Raw genomic sequence first — 23,445 nt, 5'->3', positions numbered from 1 at the left:
AAATTGTTTATATTCTCAGTTGTTCTTGTATTCAGTTAAGTTCTTGTGTGTTAACCTTATACATTATTAAAATTGTTTTCCTGTGTCTTTTTTCATCCCTGGTAGTTTCTGCTTTTTAAAGGTAGTTGTGTTACTTGATACATAGGTATCCTTAACTGTAGTCTCTTCATTGTGTGTTATAGTTTTTAACATTAAACAGTGCTTCTCTTTGTCACATTCAGTGCTTTTTTGACTTGACTTCTTTAGTATTAGGATCACTGTTCTTGCTTTATTACTGTTTTTATTTCCTTGATACACCTTTGCCTATCTATTTTTTAGCCTTTCTGATACCCTTTGTTTTAGGTTATCTCTTGCATGCAGCATTTAGTTAGGTAATTTTTTATAAGCCTTATTAAAAACTATATATGTTTAATGGCTGTTGAATTTAATCTCAGTTCTGTCATATTTATGTTATAAATACTATGTGCATTAAGTTATGTTTTTCTTTGTTGATATGTTTTCATTTAAAACATTCTTTACATGTTTTGAATTTGTTGTGTTTCGTGTAGCTACTTGTGTACTTTTGCTTTTCAAAATAACCTCATTCCTTGTTTTCTTTTTAACTTTCTACTTTCTTTTATGCTAATTTTTAGTGTATGCTTTGGTTCTTAACTATTACTATTTCAACTGTCAATGAGTTTATTGTTTTTCTTGTTCTCTTCTCCCATTTTTAATTGCATTATATCCAGGTTGTCATCAAACTTTAACTGCAACTTGGTCTTGCTTTTAGTTCAAAAATTAAATGTTAAATCCTCAACGATCAATCCTTTGCTGAAATTTTCCAGTCACCTGCTGGTTAGATTTAGTTCCGTGTTTAGTATATTTCTTAAGATGAGCTCATGGACACAATTTTCTTCAAGTTCTAGCATTTTTGAAGTTGTTTGTCTATAGCCTTGATACTGGAAGGGCAGCTTGGCCAGAAATAAATCTCTGGTTTATACATTCCCTCCTGCCCCCTTATTTACGATGTGGCTTTGCTTTATGTATGTGTGTATATACACATATATGTGTTTTGTTTTGTTTTTTCGGAAAATCTGATGCCAGTGTTAGTTTTCTTGCTCTTGTAGGTTAGTTGATCCTTTTGCTTGGAATTGCTGGTTTTATTTACCCTTTTACTTTTAAAAATCTAGTAGTTTTACTGACATATGTCTTAGAGTTTATTGTAGCAGGTCAATTTTCCCTGCTATCTGATTGATCCTTTTAATATATAGAATTGGGTCTTTTATTTCTGAGGAAGTTTTCTGGATTATAGTTTTAAGTATCAGTTTATTCCAATATTTTATTTTTCTCCGGGAACTCCAATTACACATAATTATATCTTCTTTGCCTGTCTTTAAAGTACTTTCCATATTCATTATCTTATTTTCATTCTCTTGGTTCTTTTACTGTTTTCTTCACTTTTTTTTATTAAGTTTTATTTGAAATTGTTCTTGACCACCTTGTAATTTAGTCTTCAGGTCTGACATGATTTTATTTTTTTCTTCTTTTTCTTACCTGATACCTGAGTTCAGTCACTTCCTCCATTTCTCTTTGTTTTTGTTCATTCTGTTTTTGGTTTTAAATTTCTGATCCAGAGTATTTTTTCATTTCTCAAATGCTTGTTTAAAGAGATAACATTCAGTTTGGAATGTTCATTAAAGTTTTCTGTTTTGTTGTTGTTTTGGGGGACAGTACTTTCCATCAGCTTACATTTTCTTTTCTTTTATTATTGTTATTGGTTTCAGGTGTACAAAACAATGTACTAGCTAGATATTTACACCCCTCACAAAGTGATAACCCCTCACCCCCAATCTACTACCCCTCTGACATTGTATATAGCTGTTACAGTTCCACTGACTCTATTCCCTATGTTTGTACTCCACATCCTGTGACTATATATATATAATTATAGTTGACATTCATTATTGTTCAGCTTTAGCTTCAGGTGTACAGCGCAGTGATCAGGCATCTACACGGTCCATGAAGTGGTCTCCCTGATAAGACATGTGCCTATCTGACACCCTACAAAATCTACAACATTATTGATTGCATTCCCCAAACTGTCTTTCGTATCCCTGTGGCAATCTTGTGGTTACCGATTGTGCTTTCTAATCCCCTCACCTTCTCCCTCATCCCCACCCCCAGCCCTCCATCTAGCAACCCTCAGTTTTTCCTCTGTATCTCTGAGACTGTTTCTGATTAGTTTGTTCATTTATTCTATTCTTTAGATTCCACATATAAGACATACGGTATTCGTCTTTCTCTGTCTGACTTATTTCACTTAGCATAATGTTCTCTAGGTCCATCCGTATTGTTGCAAATGGTAAGATTTCATTCTTTATGGCTGCGTAGTACTCCATTGTATAAATGTACCAGTTTTCTTAATCCAGTTGTCTACCGATGAACATTTAGATTGTTTCCACGTCTTGGCTATTGTGAATAGTGCTGTTGTAAACATAGGGGTGCATACATTTTTTTCAAATTAGTGTTTTGGATTTCTCTGTATAGATACCTAAGAGTGGAATTGCTGGGTCATAAGGTAGTTCCATTTCCAGTTTTTTGAGGTACCTCCATACTGATTTCCAAGGTGCCTGCACCAATTTGCAGTCCCACCAGCAGTGCAGGAGGGATTCCTTTTCTCCACATCCTTGCCAGCACGTGTTTGTTGATTTATTGATGACAGCCATTCTGACTGGGGTGAAGTGGTATCTCATTATGATTTTTCAGCTTACTTTTTCTGATTTCATTTTTTATGGTAGTTATATATAGATGAAGATTGCTTATGACTCTTGCATTTCTGTGAGTAGGACTGATGTTTTTTGGGGGTCTTAGGAGAATACTAATTCAAGGGGCCACTCCTCTGTCCCTGCAGCAAAGTATATTTGTTGGATGTCTTCATTTCCTCTTATGGTAGAAAGGAATGTGTGTGTTTAAATTTGCCTCAGTGTAGAGTCCTGGGAGGTGGAGGGATTGTAAGGAAGGGATTCAGGAAAGGTGATTGTCTTAGGTTTGGTTCCTTTAGTTGTAAGCATTGAAGCCAATGTAATGAGCTTAATTAAGCTAAAAAAAGGGCCCTCTAAGGCGTTGAAACGAGAGTGAGAGGTAAAGCAAGTTGCTTAAAGTTATCAGGGACTCCACAAGCAGCACAGAAGTCATTAAAAACAGGAAGTTTTGCTTTGGTGCCTTCTACCTAACTGGTATGCTTTGTACTAGAGGCAGTAACCACTTCAAGAAAATCTTATTTTAAAGTTAAATTATGTTTGTGTAAACAGTCACCATAGTTTCTCATTTAAAAGCATAATTTTGTATGTTTTATGTTCCTACAAAAAATTGGTGTTTTTTTCTAATCGTTGCCACTGTCTCACTTGTAGAATATAGTTTAGTTGATGACACATGATATTGCTTCAGTTAGAAATATTGGCTAGTAAAACCATGTTTTTCATTGTCCAGAGGAATCCAGAGTTTCCTTTGTGGTTCTTTTTTGGATTCTACAGATCAGATAATGTGGCAAGTGAGATACGGGTGCTATAGTCAGGAGCCATCTAAATATTGCAAGAAACAACTAGGAGCTGGAAGGTATTTATAGATATTGAAGTGAGAAAGTGAAGTGGACGAGGGGGTGATTATTGTCACAAAAAGGAAGTTTTAATTTCCGAAAACGGAAAAATGTTCAGGTTAAACAGAAACTTTTTCCAAGTGTTGAACTATAGATAATGAAAATGTATTTAGACTATAAAGGTAGTAAAGTGAAATAAACCACTTCTGAAAGCCCAAAGTTAGAGTTGGCTCCGCATAAAGGAAGGTTTATAAAGTGCCTCTCGTCCTTCATGAGCCTCATGGGCCAGGTCCCAGGATGTTTCAGTGAAGGTCCCGGACTGTGTAATGTACTATTTTGTTCAGAGTAGTACAAGCTCTGATTCATAGTGCTTTGTCAAGTTTAAAACGATCCAAGCTTGTTTCTCCCATCCTTTTTTCCTGCTTCTTAGTTATTCTGCCCAGTGGCACCTAAATGAGCAGGCTGGCGGGGATCATCAGAAGAGCTTATTCACCAAGTATGTGTTGTGCCATCGCTCAGGTTCCAGCCATTGTCCCCGGAAACAAACAAGCACATATAAAGGACTGAACCAACACCTACTTTAATTTCAGCAATAACTTTGGCTCTATTGACTACATAGGTAAAATAAATAGTTATTAAATTTGGAACATGCGCTCAAGCGTTCATATGTGTTGCATGAAAAACCTTAGGACTCACTTTCTTTTCTGGGTCAAACAATGTGATCCTTGATTGATTTTTACCTAAGAGATCTGCCTGGTCTCCCGAACAACCACTGTTGTTCACACATCCCAGATACTGTGGACGTAAATGTTTTCTTTCCTTAGTTGGTTAATCACTTCCAGAGAAGAACGGTGATTGATAGTGAGAGGGAGACTGCTGAGAAAGTGACTCCAGTCACAAATGAGAAAGACCTAAAGAGACCGGAACAGGAGTCTCCAGGGCCAGCAAAGCAGCAGAGACATGGATGTTGCCTCCTGCCTCTTTTTTTTCTTCGGTGATTGTGTTTGTCAGAATTGGCCTCCCCTTCCTCAGCATTCTTACATGGGAATCAAATACTCAGATCTCTCTCCGTAAAGAACTTTAGAATATGATGGTGAATATGTGAATATTTAAAAATTATGTGTAGTCTATTCCCTGTCTCTTCTTGATTTTGAAATAAAGAAAATGTTGCTAAGTATAAAAAAATTTAAAAGGATTGTAGCTTCCTTTTTTACAGTATTGATATGTTTAAAAATTTAGTTTTCTTAATCTTATCATGGATGTTTTCAAGCATACAAAAGCAGAGAGAACAGTAAAATGAACCACTGCTTACCTGTCGTCAGCTTTCAACAATTACCAACATGTGGCCAATCCTATTCCACGTGTATCCCCCATGCCTTTATCGATGCAAATCCCAGACAGATTTCGTTTGTAAATAATAAAATATACATCACTAAAAGATAAGGGACTCTTTAACAAACACCCTTAATATCATATCTAAAGAAATGAACAATTTTATTAGATTTTAAAGACCTTTATTATTCATATTACAAAAAAGGTTACGCCATTAAACAACAGCACGAGAAGTAGTCTAACTTACATATTGGACACAGCCTTAGGTTTAAATGCCAGTTTTGCTGTTTATGAGCTGTATGACCTTGGACAGGTTAACCTGTCCTCATCTCAAGCCTGTTCTCAGCTGTTAAGTGGTAGCAACAATAATTCTAACATCATGGGGTTGTTGTGTTATAAATGAAACAAGGTACATAAAGTGATTAGGATACTGCTTTATACAATGTCCTTTATACATAGGACATTCTCAATAATGTTAGTCGTTATTTTTATTTGGAAGTGTAAGAAAATAAATATCGAACTAGTTTGAGGTTCTAGCTTTTAGTGTAGTAGAGGTGATAGTTCAGAGTGATTTGCATACAGTGATCCTCTAAGCCTTTAATTTTTAGGGAATGCAGAACAGTCTTAGTATTGTTTTAATACACAGGCACATTTTGTAATTTTCTCAAAAGCAAACTTAATCTGTTTTAAAACATGATACTGTAGAAGAAAGTAATATTTAATCTTTAATCAAATTTTGGATGTCTTTATGTGTGTTGGTATGAAAAGTTGGAGATACCCTAAGAGATTTATTTATAAATCTCCCTATGAGTTAAAAATAATAAGAAAATCTAAGTTGACTTTGTAGTACAAATTTATTTAGAGTGATTGTGAGTTTGGGCTATGAACATAAAAATGGTATCAACATTATTGCTTATACTCTCCTTTCTTCCCTTTACTTAATATTTAATCTATTTTTTATTTTATTTTATCCCATCCAGAATGTACAATGTTGAAAGAAATTTGTCTTTGCAGCTGAAGTTCTTTCATAGCAGTGTGTTCTAATTATAGTGGAAGTCAGGGGAGATAAATTGCTCAGCATATACAATTCATTTTACAAACGCTCTGAAACATATTGCTTACATAGTTTAAGTTTTTATTTTTTAATACTTAAAGTACACATGATTTTAAATCAGATTTTCCTGATTACAAAATGGGCAATTCTGTTGTTTATTTCTTAGATTATTTTTTGACAGTTTTATTGAGGTAAAATTTACATGCCATAAGATTCACCCATTTTAAGTGTACAATTCAGTGATTTTTTAGTAGATTTACAGAACCATCAGCACAATTTCATTTTACATTTCCATCTCCCCCCAAAAGAATCCTGTGCCCATTATTAGTCATTCCCCATATCTACCCACAGCCCTAGGCTACCACAGATTTACTTTCTAGGGATTTGCCCATTCTGGCTATTTCATATAAATGGAATAATACAATATGTGACCTTTCGTGACTGGTTTTTTTCACTTAGCATAATGTTTTAAGGTACATCCATGTGTACCATTTACTATCAATGCTTCATTTTTTTTATTGCCAGTAGTATTCCATTATATGGATGTACCATATTTTGTTTATCTGTTCAGAATTGATGGTCCTTGAATTGTTTTTATGTCTTGACTGTTATAATTAATATTATGAACATCTGTGTCTTAACTTGTGGGGACATACTTATTTAAAAAAATATTAACGTGTGAAATTATGGCTCTCTGCTATCCATGTGTTTTTAATTTTGATTTATTATGTGACGACATAATATAGTGGAGAGAAGCACTGTGCAGGGGTTTTGGAGCCTGGGGTTCAGGTTGTTACTTGCTACGCTTCCTTAAGAGGGCAAATCTTTGTCTCTAGATCTCAGTTTCTGTTCTAGATTAAATGTTCGTGCCCCTCCAAAACTCATGTGTTGAAAACTGATTCAGTTTGGTGGAGTTGGGGCCTTGGGAGGTCATCAGTGTTGACAGGAAAGAGACTCCAGAGCGCTCCCTTGCCCGTCCTCCATGTGAGGCCGCAGGCAGCCGTGGCCCTCTGTGGATCGGGAAGTGGGCTCTCAGCACACGCTGAATCTCCGTGTGCCTTCATCTTGGACTTCCCAGCCTCCAGACCTGCGAGAAGTCAGTTTCTGTTACTTGTGAGCCACCCATACTATGGTATTTTTGTTATAGCGGCCCAAGTGAACGAAGGCTCCTTATCAATAGTATGAAAAGTGGATTAAATGGTGTCTGTGGTTCTAAGTCTGTGGTTTGTAAATCTGTTCATTTCTGTATAACCTTGGGCAAACTACTCCACTTCTTTGTACCTCAGGTTTCTCATCAGAAAAAAATAGGGCTATTAATAGAATTGTGTGTTGTGCTGAGGATGAAATACTATTCTTGGAACATTTAAAAAAAAAAAAAAGCCAAGATGTGTTACTTATAAATAAGGTTTGTAACCATGTTAGTATGTCAGACCAAGGAAGCCTTGTGCTTTGGCTGCGGCCTCAGTGGGGAATCGGGGTAGTAAACCAGTAATTAGTGGAGGAAGGAAAATTTAATAATAAGAATAGATGCCATGTATCGAGTGCTAACTGTCATGGAGTGTACTACACACCACATGCATTGGCTCACCTAATCCTCAGCTCTGTGAGGCAGGCTCAGTGATCAAGCCTTAAAAGAAATGAAACGAGTTGCCCAAACCACCAAGCTGCGTGGTGCTGCCTTGGGGGGCCATGTGCCTCCAGGGCCTTGATCTTTACCACAACACAAAACTGCCTTTCAGGGGGAACGCTTCTTTGGGACAGAATCACATAGAAGTCTTCAGGGGCGCAGGTCTTTGCTTGGGAAAGATAGCTAGTTGTTAATAGTCCTTGTGAGGGAAAAAAAGGGATCATTCTGTAAGTGGTTTTTTATTTGTGTCTTATGTTACTTGTTTCATGTGATAGTGAAGTGACATTTCAGTTATTTCAGTAGCTAAAGGATTTGCAGTATGTTCAGTATTGTTTTTGTAGTTTTACCTAAATTAAAAAAAATACACACTATGCATTGTTTTTTTAAATGGGACTGTTAGTCGGATGTAAAAGAACTCTTCCACATGTTCCGCTGGCTTCTTTCTGCCTGGGTAATACTGTAGTTATTTCCACAGCTTGAACAGTTTTCCATCTATTTAGTTAAATATTTTTTAACCTATTTTTTACTTTTTTTTTCTATTTTTTTTTCCAATGTGGTGTTTGGTATGTACCAAATATTTCCATAAACAAGCAAAAAATTTAATAGTGCCAAAATTTCAATTCATGTTATGTATTATTTCATTTGAACAAAAGTACTCATATATATGTGTGGTCTCCAACGTATAAACAATTGGATGCTAAAAATTTGTAAACTTTGGATGCTAAGTAATTTGCTAATTATTTGGAATTAGGAACTTGATAATGCATCTGAACCTGTGTTCAAATCCATTAGACTGTTGTGTGTCTGGAATATTGGATTTAGTTTGCAATCAACTCAATGGAAGGCATAGATGTCTTCGCCAAGGATAGAGGAAGAACACTTTTTCTAGGATAAAGGTCAGGAGAGAAGAGATTTGGTGATGACCTAGAGAAATTCTGAGGTGAAGAGGAAGACAGGAAACACCTGCAGCAGGTAAAGAGGGGTTGAGATCTAGGAATTAGAGCATGAGTTTATAAAATTATTATGGCTGGGCCTGCTTCATCCTGTTGATGGAGGGAGACCTAGGAGTTCAGCCGCTGAACTCAGTGGACACATCCATTGCCCTGGAGAAGGAAGTGGTCCAGGCTTCTTGGAGGTCAGTGCAAGACTCAGGGGCCGAAGCCATGCAGGGGAGAGCTTATTGCAGAGCTCTCACAGTAAGTAGATGTTCTCCCCGTGAGGTACCCTACAGCTGAGAATACCAGACATATCTTTACCTTCCTGGAATTCCACAAGCCTGATTCACTTTTCTAAAACAATACTCCTTTTTCCTTTGGCTGTACCAGTTTTGGCGAAGAAGCACCCAAACTCCTGAGGATTTATCAGTAAATTAACCCAGATGAGAGGAGCCAAAGATTTGAAAAATTCATACAACTAAGGTAATTTTGAAACTGGACCTTTTACCGTGGAGGTTGTAGATGCTAAGGGTTTGGTACATAGCTACATAGGAGGGTGAGGAAGTCCGCAAAACGAAACTGACTGCCCTCAGCTTCTGACTGTAAACAGCCGTGTCAGTGGCTCCTGCTGAGAAGGGCCAGGGCCAGGAAGGTAGGGCAACGGTAGTTACTTATTTTGTAATTTTTGAAAAGGATTTGTAAGTGGTGGTCTGCCATTACCATCAGCAGTAGACTTTTGCATTTTTGAAGTTTAAATACAACATACGACTTTTAATGTCCTTAATGTAGAATTTTATTTTGAGGTAGATTATTGGTATTTTCATAGAAAACTCAGTCTTTCTCTTCTTCCCTTTCTTCCTTTCTCCCTCCCTCACTGAATAAACTAGATCCAGATCCGTCCATAAAAATTGTGTTATATGGTGATACTTTAGCTTTGAATTTTATTTAGAAGACTTACAGTTTTGGATAGGCCTATACTGTGAAAGTTAACCATTATTTTATCATTTTCATTTAAAAATCTATCCAAAAGGATTGTTGACCTTTCATTTAGAACTGTCAATATTGTTGTAAAACCAGATTAATAATTGTACGCTGGCACCTGCAGTAACAGAAAGATTACATAAATTTTCAACTCTTGAGCTGCTTGATTGATGTATTATCTTGAAGTCGAGTAGTGTTTTATTTTCTGTGTAAGTTTATATATGGATGTGTAGAGTGATGGACCTAGTTAGGAATGAGTGAGTCCCATATGGAGTACGTGTGCTTATTTGTTTGTTTTAGTCTCTACGATTGCTCTTCATAACAACCTTTGGAGGTGTTTCTCATCTGAATTTAAGGACAGTATTTCTTCTGGAAGTACAAGGCTAAGGAGCCCACATTCTGATTTTACTCATTGCTTTATGTGTTTACATGATGCAGGCTTATTAGAGATGATTTAGTTAGCCTTAGGCTGTCCTAATGGGTTTTCACTCGTTGTTACAAATGCTCTGAAGAACCTAACTAAATTTTCCAAATAAACTGGTTGATTTATACTTGCTGAGAGAGGAGTTCCAGTGCACCCACTCATGTCATCAATTACAATCTCATATGAATTCTAATTTGCCGTCTTGATTAAAAGGCCTACAATTCTCTTTTCCTGCTGCTCAACATATTCTCTGCTGCCCATTGATTGATAGCACCCATTGATTTTCATCTTTCCACCCCCATGGACTTGCCATTCTCTTAGCAGCCAGCAGTTTATGTGGCTGCTGGATCTGTAGGAGGCTGTCCCAGTAGGAAAAAGCTGGAAGGAGCCGCGCTTAAGGAAAAGCATGCATATGTGATCCTGTGATCACACCACAAGGTATTGGCATGCTGGCTGGTAGTTGTGAAAATGTTAGGATTCCTAGGGTAAGTGTTTTGCTTTACTGTTTGTTTCATTTGTTTGTTCATTTGTTCATTCACTTATCTGTCCACTTACCAGATATTTTGTGAATGCCAGGTATGTCCACACCTAACTGTGCCTCGATCTAGTAGGTGCTTATAGATTTTTTAAATGAGAGAATGAGTGAATAAACGCAAAGGTAAGGAGAGACTTGGTCTCTGCTCTTGGGAAGACAAGATAACAATTTAACTACTTGGTTGACGCAATTTTCCTCTTTTTAACTCCAAGATCTTGGGAAGTATATTCAAAGATGGATGCAAATACCATTGAAACCTAGTCTCCCTATGTTTCTAGTTCTCAATTCATTATCCCTGACTGTAAGAGCATTTTGTTTTAGGTAGGATTTATTTTGCACCTAGGAGTGATATTAATTTACTTTGGTATTCCTTGTTTTTGGTTGAAGGTATCATGCAGTGATGGCTGCACATTTTTCTTTGTATTCACCAGTCCCCAAGGCATCTTACCTGCTATAAACTCTGGCTTTCTGCCTCTTTTATATTTAATGAATTTAATAAATTGTGACTAAAGTAAGTCATTTTAAATGACCATATGTGAAATATGACATGTTTTTGTTAAACATGTTGCGACTTGTTTAATTCTTCCACTTCTTAGCCTGCTTCACTTGCAAGTTTTTTAAAAAAAAATGTATTTTCCTTGCCAGTGTTCATTAATTCACATCAAGTAAAAGTCTGTCATTGGCTTCATTCGTTGTTTGCCAGTGTGTTCCACTCAAATGTATTTAAGATTGAATAAGTTTCTTCTTGTGCAAAGTAATGGTCTATATCTATCCCATTGGAGAAGAGCAGAAGCAGGTACCTTTGTGTTTTTAACATTTTATTGTGATGGTAATGGATGGTTATCTTTTGCAAGATTTTTCCTTTTTTGTGTGTGTTTTGTACATTATTTTAACTACTATTTATGATAAACATTAGACAACCAGAGATAGGCAGATTTATTTTTGTTTTGTGTTATGGCTGTTCTAACATTTGAAAAATCTAAAATAACTTTTGAAAACCTAAATTTAATTGGAACTCTAGTGGTACAGTAGCCATTATTTTTCATTAACCATCTCTTTTGTAAGAACAGTGAAAGAGATTGATGGAGACGCGAGAAGGGAGGGAGATATAAAGAGTAAACATTACAGCTTGCATCTCTTGACTGCTTCACATTTTATCCATCAGATCATTTGCTCTTGGCCCACACACCCAAGAACCTATATTTCTCATTACTTTAAATTACTTTTTTTTTTATCATTTTGGTTCTTGTAGAGCTGAATAACAAACCCGTCAGGTCAAGATATTGATCTGGAAACATAAAGTGCTACTGGTTTTGGATTAAAAATGTAAAATCTGAGCTTTTCCTAATGATTGTATGGTAGCCCAAGCTGATGTAGGACAAAAATGAATGATTAAGTTGCAAACAAATATTCAAGTATAATCCTTGACAAGAATATATCATATTTAGTTTGACAGATTGTATTCTTTGTAGACAGGTACAAATAATGGTCTTTTTTTTTTTTCAGTTATATACACAAAAGCTGTAAAATACATACTTTAAGTAGTTTTGCTTATTTAGTCATTGTCTGACAAATAAAAGACTACATTTTTTTCTTAATATCTTGGATTTTTTTAAAAAAACTACATTTTTTTTTCTTCAAGGCAGGGCTGTGACTTGAAATGAAATAGGTCCATAGCAAGTGTTTGCTGAATAAGTAATATGCTTTCATATCGAAAGTCATATTTTCTACTCCGCTAAAAAATTATTTTCAAGAGTATGATTTCTGGTGACTGTGGTTAATAACATTGTATTGCATATTTGAAAGTTGCTAAGAGAGTAGGTCTTAAATGTTCTAATCACAAGAAAACATTTTTGTAACTACGAATGGTGACAGGCGTTAACTAGACTTATTGTAGCGATCACTTCAAACTATATACAAATATCAAATCAATATATTATACATGTGAAACGAATGTGTTATATGTTAATTGTATCTCAATTAAGAAAGAGGAGACTGTTAAAAAAAAAGAAAAACTATGCTTTCACTACCATGCAATTTCATGGTGTACTCCAAGGAGCTGTCACTGTATATTATGATGGTGGGTGGGTGTGAAGTGGGACAGGGGAAGGAGGGATAAAATATGATGGTGAATACTCTCTAAAACATAAAACTAAATATAGGTGGATAATATAGTTGAACGTTTGGTTTTCTTGTTTTAAAGGTCCTGCTGTCCTCAAAATCCTGTTTTGATAGTGTACCTGGCTGGCCAAGCCTCCAGATAGATGCCCGCCAAGCTAAAGCTCCCTTTTAAGGGAAACTGTCTTGCTGTTAGCCCTTGCTGTATGGATAGTCCCATTTCGTAGTTAGCCATAACCCCTGGCTGTGGCCGAGTGGACACTAGAAAACCAAACCAAGAACACTAAAGTATGGCTTGGTACAAGGAGATCAACTGGGCTAATCATGTTTTTTCACTGGAGAATTTAAAAATACAAAATATGGAGACAGTTAACAGTGGGAGCAAAAATTAAAGCAGTGTATTAAGCAATATCTTAAGGTAAACATGAGAAACAGATGGGTTACCATGTATTATGGAGAAGAAAAATTACAAGAAATCAGAGAAAGCCATTTAACAGTGGAACTGAAAGAATCAGATATTTGGAACCAACATGTTTAATTAATAAGGAGAGGAATACAGAGTAGATTACCTATTTGATTGATTAATTTGATTTGATTAATTATTCATTTATTTATTCAACAAATAGTTTATTGAGTTACTGCCATGTACTAGGCACTGTTCTAGCCCAAGAGTTTTGCTCTGAAAAACAACTAAGCCGGTCATTCTCAACTGGTTGTGATTTTCCCTGCAGAGGATGTTTGACAATATCTAGAGATGTTGTGGTTGTCACAACTGGAAATGGGGAGTGCTCTTGGTATTTTAGTGGAGAGAGGCCAGGGGCGCTGCTAAATATTATAATCTGACTCGAAATGTACATAATGCTGAGATTGAGACCCTGGTGTAAGCCATCATAAGTATATATTTTATAGGGTAATTATCATCTTGTAGTTGACATTTAACTTTCTGTGTTTTCAGTGTTTTCAGAAGTGAGAAAGTTTACTGGAGAAAAATGGAGGCCTCAGTAATATTACCCATTCTGAAGAAAAAACTAGCCTTCCTTTCAGGTATGTTTTCTCCTTAAAATTGGAAGTGTTTGATGTATAAACTTGTTTAAACCTTTTTTAAAAATAAATTTAACAGAAATGCATTTCATTTTTTATGAAGGTTTTGTTCCAAAGGTACTTCTGAGCCACCTTTTAATCAGAATGGATAGCTGCGTGAGCCAGCTCTGTCACTGTTGTTTCTTGACAGGCCAATTGTTATTCTGTTCTGTAATTTGGTTAAAATGACCTCCACAAGGTGGATGTCATGATGTCTTCTTATATAAAAATGAAATAATAGAGTCCAAGAATAATTAACCGGCATCTAAATAATTGTTTCTGAAATATAGAGTAATTAGTATTTATGATACCCTGCATCCTAGCTTTTGTCTTCTATCGTCCTCTGAGAAAGTTTTAGTGTGCTGGAAGAGTTATGAAATGCCAGTTACATAGTTTTCAGGTTCTACTGTTTGAACTCAGTGATACAAGCTTGAATTTACGTTCAGTTATGATCCCAAAATCTGTATCAGCTGACAAGAGTCAGAGAGAAGCTGCGAGAGAGTTTACTAGTGTGAGAGCAGTGGCATGGTACATTGGATGTGGCGATTTTCTGGAATTTTGGATCGCTGAGTAAATTTTCACATGCTTTAGAACAGGTAGTGTGGCCCACCTGTTCAGGATTATTTGGATTTTATTATCTTGATTTTTCTTTTTTATTCTCTTTAGGTCCTATCAGATTGTCTTGATATTTAGGACACTAATGTCCTTTTTTCAAAGAATATTGTATCTCTTTCTGGCATGTTTTTCCAGTGTAGATTATAAAGGACAAATACGATATTGTCCACTAGTGTCATCATTTCCTTGTTTAATGTGCATTTCCTTTTTTTAAAAAAAATTCTTCCCTTAGCAGTTGACACTTAGTGTTCTCCATTCTTTTCTGATATGAATGGTGTTGTAGGAAACATTCATAGTTTGTGCATTTTGTACAAGTTCATCAGTGCGTATTTCTGTAAGTGGAAGTGTTAAAGAGAATTTATATTTAAATTTGTGGTAGGTTTTGTCAGATTGCCCTTTAAGAATATTGTTTCAAAATGCCTGTTTGCCCACACTGTTACCAAGAGTGGATATCATTATTCTTTTGTAATCTTTATCACTGACATTTTTGCATCCTTATGACACTTGTCTCTGTGCAGCATTAGACCCTGTTGACCGTACTAGTCTTGAAAGGCCCTTTTGTCTTGGCTTCTGCCCTTTTTTGTGTTTCTAATGATGATTATTTTAGTTTTTTAGTGAAAATTGAGGGCATGAGGTTAAATGTAGTTCTGAATATGAGACCTGTCCTCTGAACACAATTCAACAGTGGGTCAGAATACTACAGTCCAGATACGATAACCTTTTTTCGGATTTGGTTAAATGCAGGGGTAAAGCGTAGTGGGTTTTTTTTTCCCTTTTTTTTTTTTTTTTAAATTTTTATTGGGGAATATGGGGGAACAGTGTGTTTTTCCAGGACGCATCAGTTCCAAGTCAAGTCGTCCTTCAATCTAGTTGCGGGGGAAGGGGGTGGCGCAGACCACCATCCCATGCAGGAATTGAACCGGCAACCTGTTGTTCAGATCTCACGCTTTAACCAACTGAGCCATCCGGCGCCCAAAAGCGTAGTGTTTTTTGAGGAGCAAATGAAACATCTCTTGACTTCCTATATAGAGTGGCAATTATTTTAACCTGTACATTTCGAAGTTTTTTAATAATAGAGAAAAACTTTTCAAACCAACAAAGTCATTCAGAGGATACAGTTCAAAAACCAAGAGCGCAATCTGTTTTTTTTTTTTTTAATAAAACCTATATTTGAAACAAAAAAACATGCAATTTAAGTTTATTAAGTTGAACCATTTAAAATTGCCATTTATTGAGGTTAAAGTAGTTGGATCTCAGTAATTTATATGGTTAACCTGATAGAAGGCAATCATATATGGTTGGTACATCATGAATTGTGTTCATGTCACTCATAGGAGTCGTTTTTTCACTTCACACCGTTTAAATCATGTAGATCTGTTTCCTTTAGTATTTGCTGGTTTTTAAGCTTCTTCTAAAATAGCTATAAATAGTTGGGCCAGAAGATAGGCTTCGCTGTGAAAATCAGTCATGTGGGGGACTTTCAAGGAAGCTATCTGTGTATATAAAAGTATTAGTTACATTTTAATGCTTATGGAAAATTGAAGAGGGCTTGAACATACGTGAAATGTAAGTTCGTTCCACTACCTAGCTTTCAGGCTTCTACGCGTATATCCAGATCCCATACGTCTTCTCAGCTGGGCAGGGCTCTCATGAACGAAGAATGCCTATTTGACCTTTGTGAGTTAACTCAGATTGTTCCTTGTCACAGAATGCTCTTTTGACTTGGTTAATAAATTCTACTCATTTTTCTTAAGTCTTAACTTTTCTAGGAAACTTTCCACATTTATCACAGCTCTTACCATTTGTTCTAGTTTCTTAACCCCTTTTTATAATATTTTACATATGTTGTACAGCACAGCCTAGCAAATAAACTGTCATATTTCAAACTGTTATTTCTTAAAGCTTTTCTTTTCACATTGATGAGAAATTTTTAAAATTTTACTTGTAAATGCTTATTGTGTTAGTACACAATAGGTATTTGATGAATTGATTATGTTAAGCAGACGAAAGGGAAGAAAATTAAACAAAAGGGTAATTGCTATGTTTAAGTGAAGGTTTCATGGGTGCATTTTTTTTACTCTTATTTTTTTTCTAAATGATACACAATTTTGCTATATTACTATAAACCTTTATAATATATAAAATAAACAGCCATTAGTTTCTTGATGTCTTAAACTTGTCATTGTTTTAGTAACATTGGATCCAAATATATATTATTCATTTAGCGCTTTAATATCTGTTCCATGTTAAATTTATTTTTTCTTTAATAGGAGGAAAAGACAGACGAAGTGGCCTCATTCTGACAATTCCATTATGCTTGGAACAGACAAATATGGATGAGCTGAGCGTCACCTTAGACTACCTACTCAGCATTCCAAGGTGACTCTAAAGGTGTCTTTTCTTAAATCTCAGTATGTTTTTACTCACTTACTAATTATTCCTGCTATTGTTAAAAAACACTTTGCTATCTTACCTGTTTTTATTAGTAGTGAAATTTTAGTTAAAAACACCAGAATCAATAATTTATGATACCACCGCAGATAAAATCCTTATTTTATGCTCTTGATGCACTAAATAATACGATACAGATTTCCAAAATGTGTGTACTGTCAACTTTCAAGCAACACAAAGACTGAGCATCTATATATCATGCACCTTGAGAAAACTTAGAGAAATGAATTCAGCAGAAAAGCGTCTTTTATTTAGTTAGCTATTTCACTATATAGCTATAAATACATCTGTAGGTTTTAATATAGTGAGTGAAAGCTGTTAGGAGTTTAAAACATTTTTATTTAAAAAATGCAAAAAATGTTTATATTTTAATTCAAAGGTCCTTGTGTTTTTAATTTTTATGTTTCTTAGGTGAAGACAAAAATTAAACCTTTCTATTTGCTCAAGCCTACCCACCATTTCAACAGCAGCAGCAAAAACAAAATACCTCCCTCCCTCCCCAACTTCCTTTCCTATGTGATATTCAGGGGCTGAATTCTGATGAGTAAGCCCCCAAAACAATTGGATCACAGTCTTTGGAGGTTGATCACAGGCATTAGAATTTTGAAAAATATCTCCAGATTATTCTTGATTTTGTAGAGATCCAATATCTACAGAAGTTAACCTTCCCATTTTTCTCAAGTTTTTAATTTTTTTTTTTTTTAAATTCAAATTTGGATTTTAAGCCAGTTCTTCCTAATTGTAAAAAACTCATTTATGGTATGGAAGAAACATCAGAACACGGGTTTAATGACTTGCCCCAAATCACACAGACATTAAGGTCCTAAGTCTTTCATCACTTGGTAATACTATGAGCTCCTTGTTGTTCTAGGTGCTGAGGAAATGGGTGAACAAAACAGACCCATTCCCTCCCTTTATGGGCCTTATTCCCTAATGGTCAAACAAATATTACAAATAAGTGCACAGTATAGTGGACGTTCTTGAGTGCTTTGAAAACAGAGCGTGAAAAGAGTTAAGAGAGGGTCAGGTTGGGAATGGGGTTGTGGCAATATTTTATCTAATGATAAGATAATATTGTACCAGACAGGATTGAAGTGAGGGACAGGCGCTACAGATAATCTGATGAAAGAGCATTTAAAAAAGAGCATTTAAGACTGAGGGAGTAGTAAGTGCAAAGGCCCTGAGGCAGGAACAGGCTCAGCATGTTGTGGGATTAGCAAATAGGCTGGTGTGGTTGGAGCGGTTTGAGAAGAGAGGGAAGGAGTTCTGGGAGAGCCATCAGAGCGAGAGGCTAGAATCAGATCATAGAGGACATTGTAGGCCATGGTGACGGCTTCAGTTCTGAATGAGAAGGAAAACCATTCTTGCATTCTGGTTGAGGAGTAATTTGATTGTGTCATCTAACATTTTGAAAGGCCCTCTGTATTTAAAGCGCTGTGCTAGAAGCTTCCAAGCTGCCAAGATATCAATCAGTAAGATAATATTGCTTTCTGGAAGCATATTTTCTAATGAAGATAAATTGTAAACAAGTAATTATAATAAAAGCATAAGTAAAATTAGTGCCAGTATGTAACTATAAGCCAAGCTCTATGAGTGGAACAGAAGGGGCCCTTAGTTATAATCCAAGAAGTTAGTGAAGAACTACAGAATACTGCACCCATTGGCAATCTCTTCCTAGTCACAGTGAGTGATTTTGTTACGGAGCCTCTTTTTTTTTTTAATTTTTAACTCAGTGACCTCACCCTTGAAAGGCTCTTAACAGAGTAGACACAAGGAGGCAGGGTTTTAATAGATATTTTTGGTTGTGGTTTTAAAATATAATTATAAACATGTTAATAGTAGTGTAGGAATTTATTAATTTAGTACTTCAGCTCCTCCAACATTCCCCTTTGTAAAGGACATAATATGCTTCTAAATTAAATATGTTAAAAATAGTTTAGTTCATCACTCCACTTGTAGGAAAGAAGTACAAAAATAAAAATTATTCCTTTCAAGTAATTGAAAGATCACAATTTACAAATAGTATCTTTGGATTGTGTATATTTTCATTATTGTAAAATGTGAGAAAATTATGATTATGGGTTTTTTAAGTACCCTAAAAGATAAATTTAGAGTATTTTATAGCCCTAAAGATCACTGCAGATAGTATTTGCAAGCTTCATTACTTTCTTTGTCTTAATATACAGATTTATTTAGAGTGTGCTTTGAAATATAAATGCTTTGTTTTTGTAAAACTTGAACGAAATGGTTGTGTAACCTGTACCTCAGACATGCAGATGCCAGTGACAAGGAAATACCAAGTTACGGGGATGGCATATTTTTCTTGGCTCTGGTCCCAGCCAGGGAAGGCCCCCACTGGGCAGCACTGTGTTTTAGCTCTTCCTCCTGCAAATTCCCATGATGCATTGGAAGTCCCTGAGTTGTGGCCCCTTTTCTGAAGACGATTCAGCAGCCAGTTACCCTGTCTGGGCTGGTCCGTCTTGAGCTTGTGTTCTCCTGAGTCATAGGGGTCTTCCTAATGTCTCGGTTGGGAACTCCAGGAATTTCCTCCTTACCTGGTCCCCCATTCCGCAATTAGATGTCAGATTTACTTCCCCCAACAAGTCTTTACGTGCTGTTGCTAATCCAGAAGTGCTCATTGTATCCCTCACTTTTTTCCCCCAGAGAATACTTAGTGGGTCCTTTATTTTGTAATGCAAAAATAGAATACTTCAAAAATTTTTTGAGCTATAATTCATATACCATAAACATCACCTTTAAAAGTGTACAGTTTAGTAGTTTTCAGTATATTCACAAGGCTGTGCAACTATCACACTATCTTTAATTCCAGAACATTTTCATCAGACCAAAAAGAAACCCTATACTCGTTAGCAGTCATTTCCCATTCTCCCCTTCTTCCAGCGCATGGTAGCCACTAATCATACCATATGTGGGCTTTTATGTCTGGCTCCGTTCACTTAGCATAATATTTTCATGGTTTATCCATATTGTTGACATGCATCAGTATTTTATTTTTTATGGTTGAGTAATATCCCATTGTACGAATTACCACATTTTGTTTTTCCATTTATCAGCTGATGGACATTTGGTTATTTCTACTTTTGGCTATTGTGAATTTTGCTTCTGTGAACATTGTGTGCAAGTTTTTTATATGTACGTATGATACAATTTGCCTCACCTCTTGAATACTTTTCTCTTTTTTCTGGAAGCTCAGTTTTTGTCCATGCCTACAGAGGTGCCTGTTCTTCTAAATCTTTAACCTGTTCTTCTAAATCGTCCTCATTCTTGTGACCTTACTGTTTTTCAATAGAATTGGACGTCACTTCTTCAAGAACTCTCTTGAGGCCCATGTGAATTCTTGGGGGGAGTAAGGGAGAGTTGGTAAAATCCCCTAGACTGTTGGATTTAAATCTCAGGAAAGGATCTGCTGTTTACCTTTCTTATGCAATTGGGAGAACCTTGAGTGAGGAGAGGTTTCAGTACCAAATCCTTGCCCGGTAGAGCTGTAGTTTTTTCCACTGTGGAGGGAAGGCAGGTGAGAGCCTTGCAGCAAGTTGATTTGATAAGTAAAACAATAATAATACTAAAGCTATGTAATTTTGGTCTTTAGGATGGAGTTTGTTCATGTAGTTGTTGCATTTTACTAAGCTGTTGAGTCAATACTTGAATAATTGAATATAATATATAGCAATAATATATAGCATTTTCTAATACTCAAGATAATATTTTACTGGTCAAGTGACTGAGAACGCAGAAATGAGAGCAGAGGTGGGTCAGACATGGTATATTCAAGTGGTGAATTATTACATGCACAAAATGCTACCTCATTTCATTACATTTCCCCCACAAGAACCTTAAGAAGCCCATTTCCAGTGGTTTAATAATAGCTTACTTTATTTTCTACCTGTTTCACACTATTACTTTACAAACTTTAAGCGTATACTTCTGGCAGAAAGAAGAGATGGGAAGTATGCACGCACTTGGCAGTCATTAGTTACCTACTTCACTGTGATCCCATTTTACAGATGAAGAGATTGAGAGGCTAGTGAGACTCTTTGAATGTTGCTTTGATTTCTTCTCTTTTTAAGGCAGTGACTTCCATGCTTTTAGAGTAATTTTTTTGCCAAATTAGCTTGTAAATTCCCAATACTTTTTGAAATGAGAAAAGTAAATAGCTTGAAAAAACTGAAAGGATACTCTGAAGAATTTTATTTATTGACGGTGTAAAACAAACCAAGTGAGATTAATGCTGCGTCATATATGATTAAGATGTAAACTCTATTTAGGTTTATGAGGAACGAAATATGAAGATTGTTTTAATATTTATAGTTTTGTTTCGTTTCAGTGAAAAGTGTAAGGCTAGAGGATTTACCGTGATTGTGGATGGCAGAAAATCACAGTGGAATGTGGTGAAAACAGTAGTCTTAATGCTACAGGTAATTTTATTTTTGATTATCATGAAATCACTTTACAGCAACAGAAGAGGTGACAATGGCAAATGTATTTCATTTATTTGTACCCAAACTTATCAGCAATGACTGAGCTCTGAAATGCACAGCTCACTGATGGACTGATGCATTAATTCAACTCTTTTTTTTTTTTTTTTTTAAGATTTTATTGGGGAAGGGGAACAGGACTTTATTAGGGAACAGTGTGTTTTTTTCCCCAAGACCCATCAGCTCCAAGTCAAGTTGTTGTCCTTTCAATCTTAGTTGTGGAGGGCACAGCTCAGCTCCAAGTCCAGTTGCCATTTTCCATCTAATTGCAGGGGGCGCAGCCCACCATCCCATGAGGGAGTCAAACTGGCAACCTTGTTGAGAGCCCGGGCGCTAACCAACTGAGCCATCCGGCTGCCCCTTGGCAGATCAGCTCAAGGTGCCGTGTTTAATCTTAGTTGCAGGGGTCACAGCCCACCATCCCTTGCGGGAGTCAAATCAGCAACCTTATTGTTGAGAGTACGCGCTCCTAACCAACTGAACCATCCGGCCGCCCTGGAGCTCAGTGGCAGCTCATTGTCTTCACTCTAGTTGTGGAGGGCGCAGCTCACTGGCCTATGTGGCAATCGAACCGGCAGTCCTGTTGCTCAGAGCTTGTGCTCTAACCAACTGAGTTATCCAGCTGCCCTAGTTCAACTCTTGTAGGTTTGATTTTGAGTAGTAAAATACATTTCAGCCCTATTTTAAAGGTTTGTAAATGATGGAAAATAATGTGTCATGCTTAAGTAATTTAAGCAAGTAGGCCAGTGAGTCTAAAAATGTGAGGGCAGACTTTATCAGACCCACCTGGGAGCTTTTGTGGGCTGTAGTATCTGTATCATCCCCACTCCGCTGGGGAGTAGGACTGGGTACGTCTAGTTTGAAAAAGCTTCTCAGGCGGTTTTGCTAGGTCTCTCTTTTCTGTCCCTCTCTTCCTTCCCCAAAGCACCAGGACTCAACATGGTCTTATTATTATTTATTTCTATTTCTAATCCAGAAGTAATTACTTAACAGCTGCGACCCTGGGGACTTTAGCAGCTCACAAGTTAGCATTTAATAAACAGTTGCAATTACACAGTCCCTGATCCAATTCTAGTCTTGTGCTTTATATCTTCTTGTGTTCCTCACAGAATGTTTACCTAATCCCTCATGTAGTAGTCGCTTAGTAAACATTTGTTGACATACCGTGTTTCCCTGAAAATAAGACCTAACTGGTAAATAAACCCTAGCATGATTTTTCAGGATGACATCCCCTGAACATAAGCCCTAATATGTCTTTTGGAGCAAAAATTAATATAAGACCCAGTCTTATTTTCAGGGAAACATGGTATTATAAGGGTATTGAGGATATTGTGATCTGAAGTGGAAAAATAAAACATTTTAAGTGATTAAAAGGGGTCAGATTACTCTCATTTATCTGGGTTTCCTCAGAAGGGCTCTTAGAGAAGATAAAAGTTAAGTGGGTTAAGTAAAAGAAATGATATCATTTAAATGAAAGAAAGTGAAAAGGGCATTCTGGCAGGGAAACTGATTAGTGATAGCTCAAAAAAGAAGCAAATACCCTGAAGGGAGTTGATGGCAGGCCAGTTTGGGGGAAGTAAAAGTTGTCAGTTACATGGAATAGTGAACATTCAGTTAGGTAAATGTCAGTGACATTGAAAGAAAGATCAAGAATTTTAAATGGATTGGGAAATAATTGGTAGCTGTTTCAGGATTTTGTGGAAACAAATATAATTAAAAATTTTAAGTGATAACTAAGGAGAATGACTCTGAATGTCATATCCTTTATTTGGGTAATTAGAAAAAGGGATTCAGCAGGTGGGAACTGGTAACCTATTTTTTAGTTTTAATGCTTCATAGGGTTCTACTGTGTTTCCTGAAAATAAGACCTAGATGGACAATCAACTCTAATGCGTCTTTTGGAGAAAAAATTAATATAAGATGAAGTCTTATTTTACTATAATATAAGGCGGGGTATAATATAATATAATTAATATACTATAATATAATATAATACAATAATATAATACCGGGTCTTATATTTTTGCTCCAAAAGATTCATTAGAGCTGATTGTCCGGCTAGATCTTATTTTCGGGGAAACACTGTACTACTGTGCTAAGCTTGCTGTATTAATTATCTCATTTAATTTTATCCTCACAACCTTGGGAAGCAGGTTCTGTTATCCCCAAAAGTTGACTGAGGCTCAAGGATTTTAAATAACTTAGCCACGTTCTCCTAGTGAA

At 36.1% G+C, this 23,445-nt stretch overlaps 1 protein-coding gene across 2 annotated transcripts in view; it reads left to right on the top strand.

Annotated features, from left to right (window-relative positions):
• Positions 1-23,445, top strand: part of SESTD1 (SEC14 and spectrin domain containing 1) — a 91,640-nt gene that overhangs the window by 19,201 nt on the left and 48,994 nt on the right. Inside the window, exons 2-5 of one of the 2 annotated variants that reach the window (XM_074338702.2) lie at positions 8,913-9,005; positions 13,536-13,624; positions 16,546-16,654; positions 21,072-21,162. In XM_074338702.2, the coding sequence (XP_074194803.2) occupies positions 13,570-13,624; positions 16,546-16,654; positions 21,072-21,162 (255 nt within the window). In that variant the 5' untranslated portion in view covers positions 8,913-9,005; positions 13,536-13,569. The remainder of the gene's footprint in view (positions 1-8,912; positions 9,006-13,535; positions 13,625-16,545; positions 16,655-21,071; positions 21,163-23,445) is intronic. The other variant, XM_074338707.2, reaches the window with a different exon arrangement.

The sequence above is a fragment of the Rhinolophus sinicus genome, chromosome 17 (genome assembly GCF_057876585.1).
Source record: "Rhinolophus sinicus isolate RSI-liver-muscle chromosome 17, RSI-T2T, whole genome shotgun sequence".
Taxonomy (NCBI): domain Eukaryota; kingdom Metazoa; phylum Chordata; class Mammalia; order Chiroptera; family Rhinolophidae; genus Rhinolophus; species Rhinolophus sinicus.
Note: the sequence above shows the minus strand (reverse complement) of the source record. Positions and strands in the feature narration are given on the sequence as shown.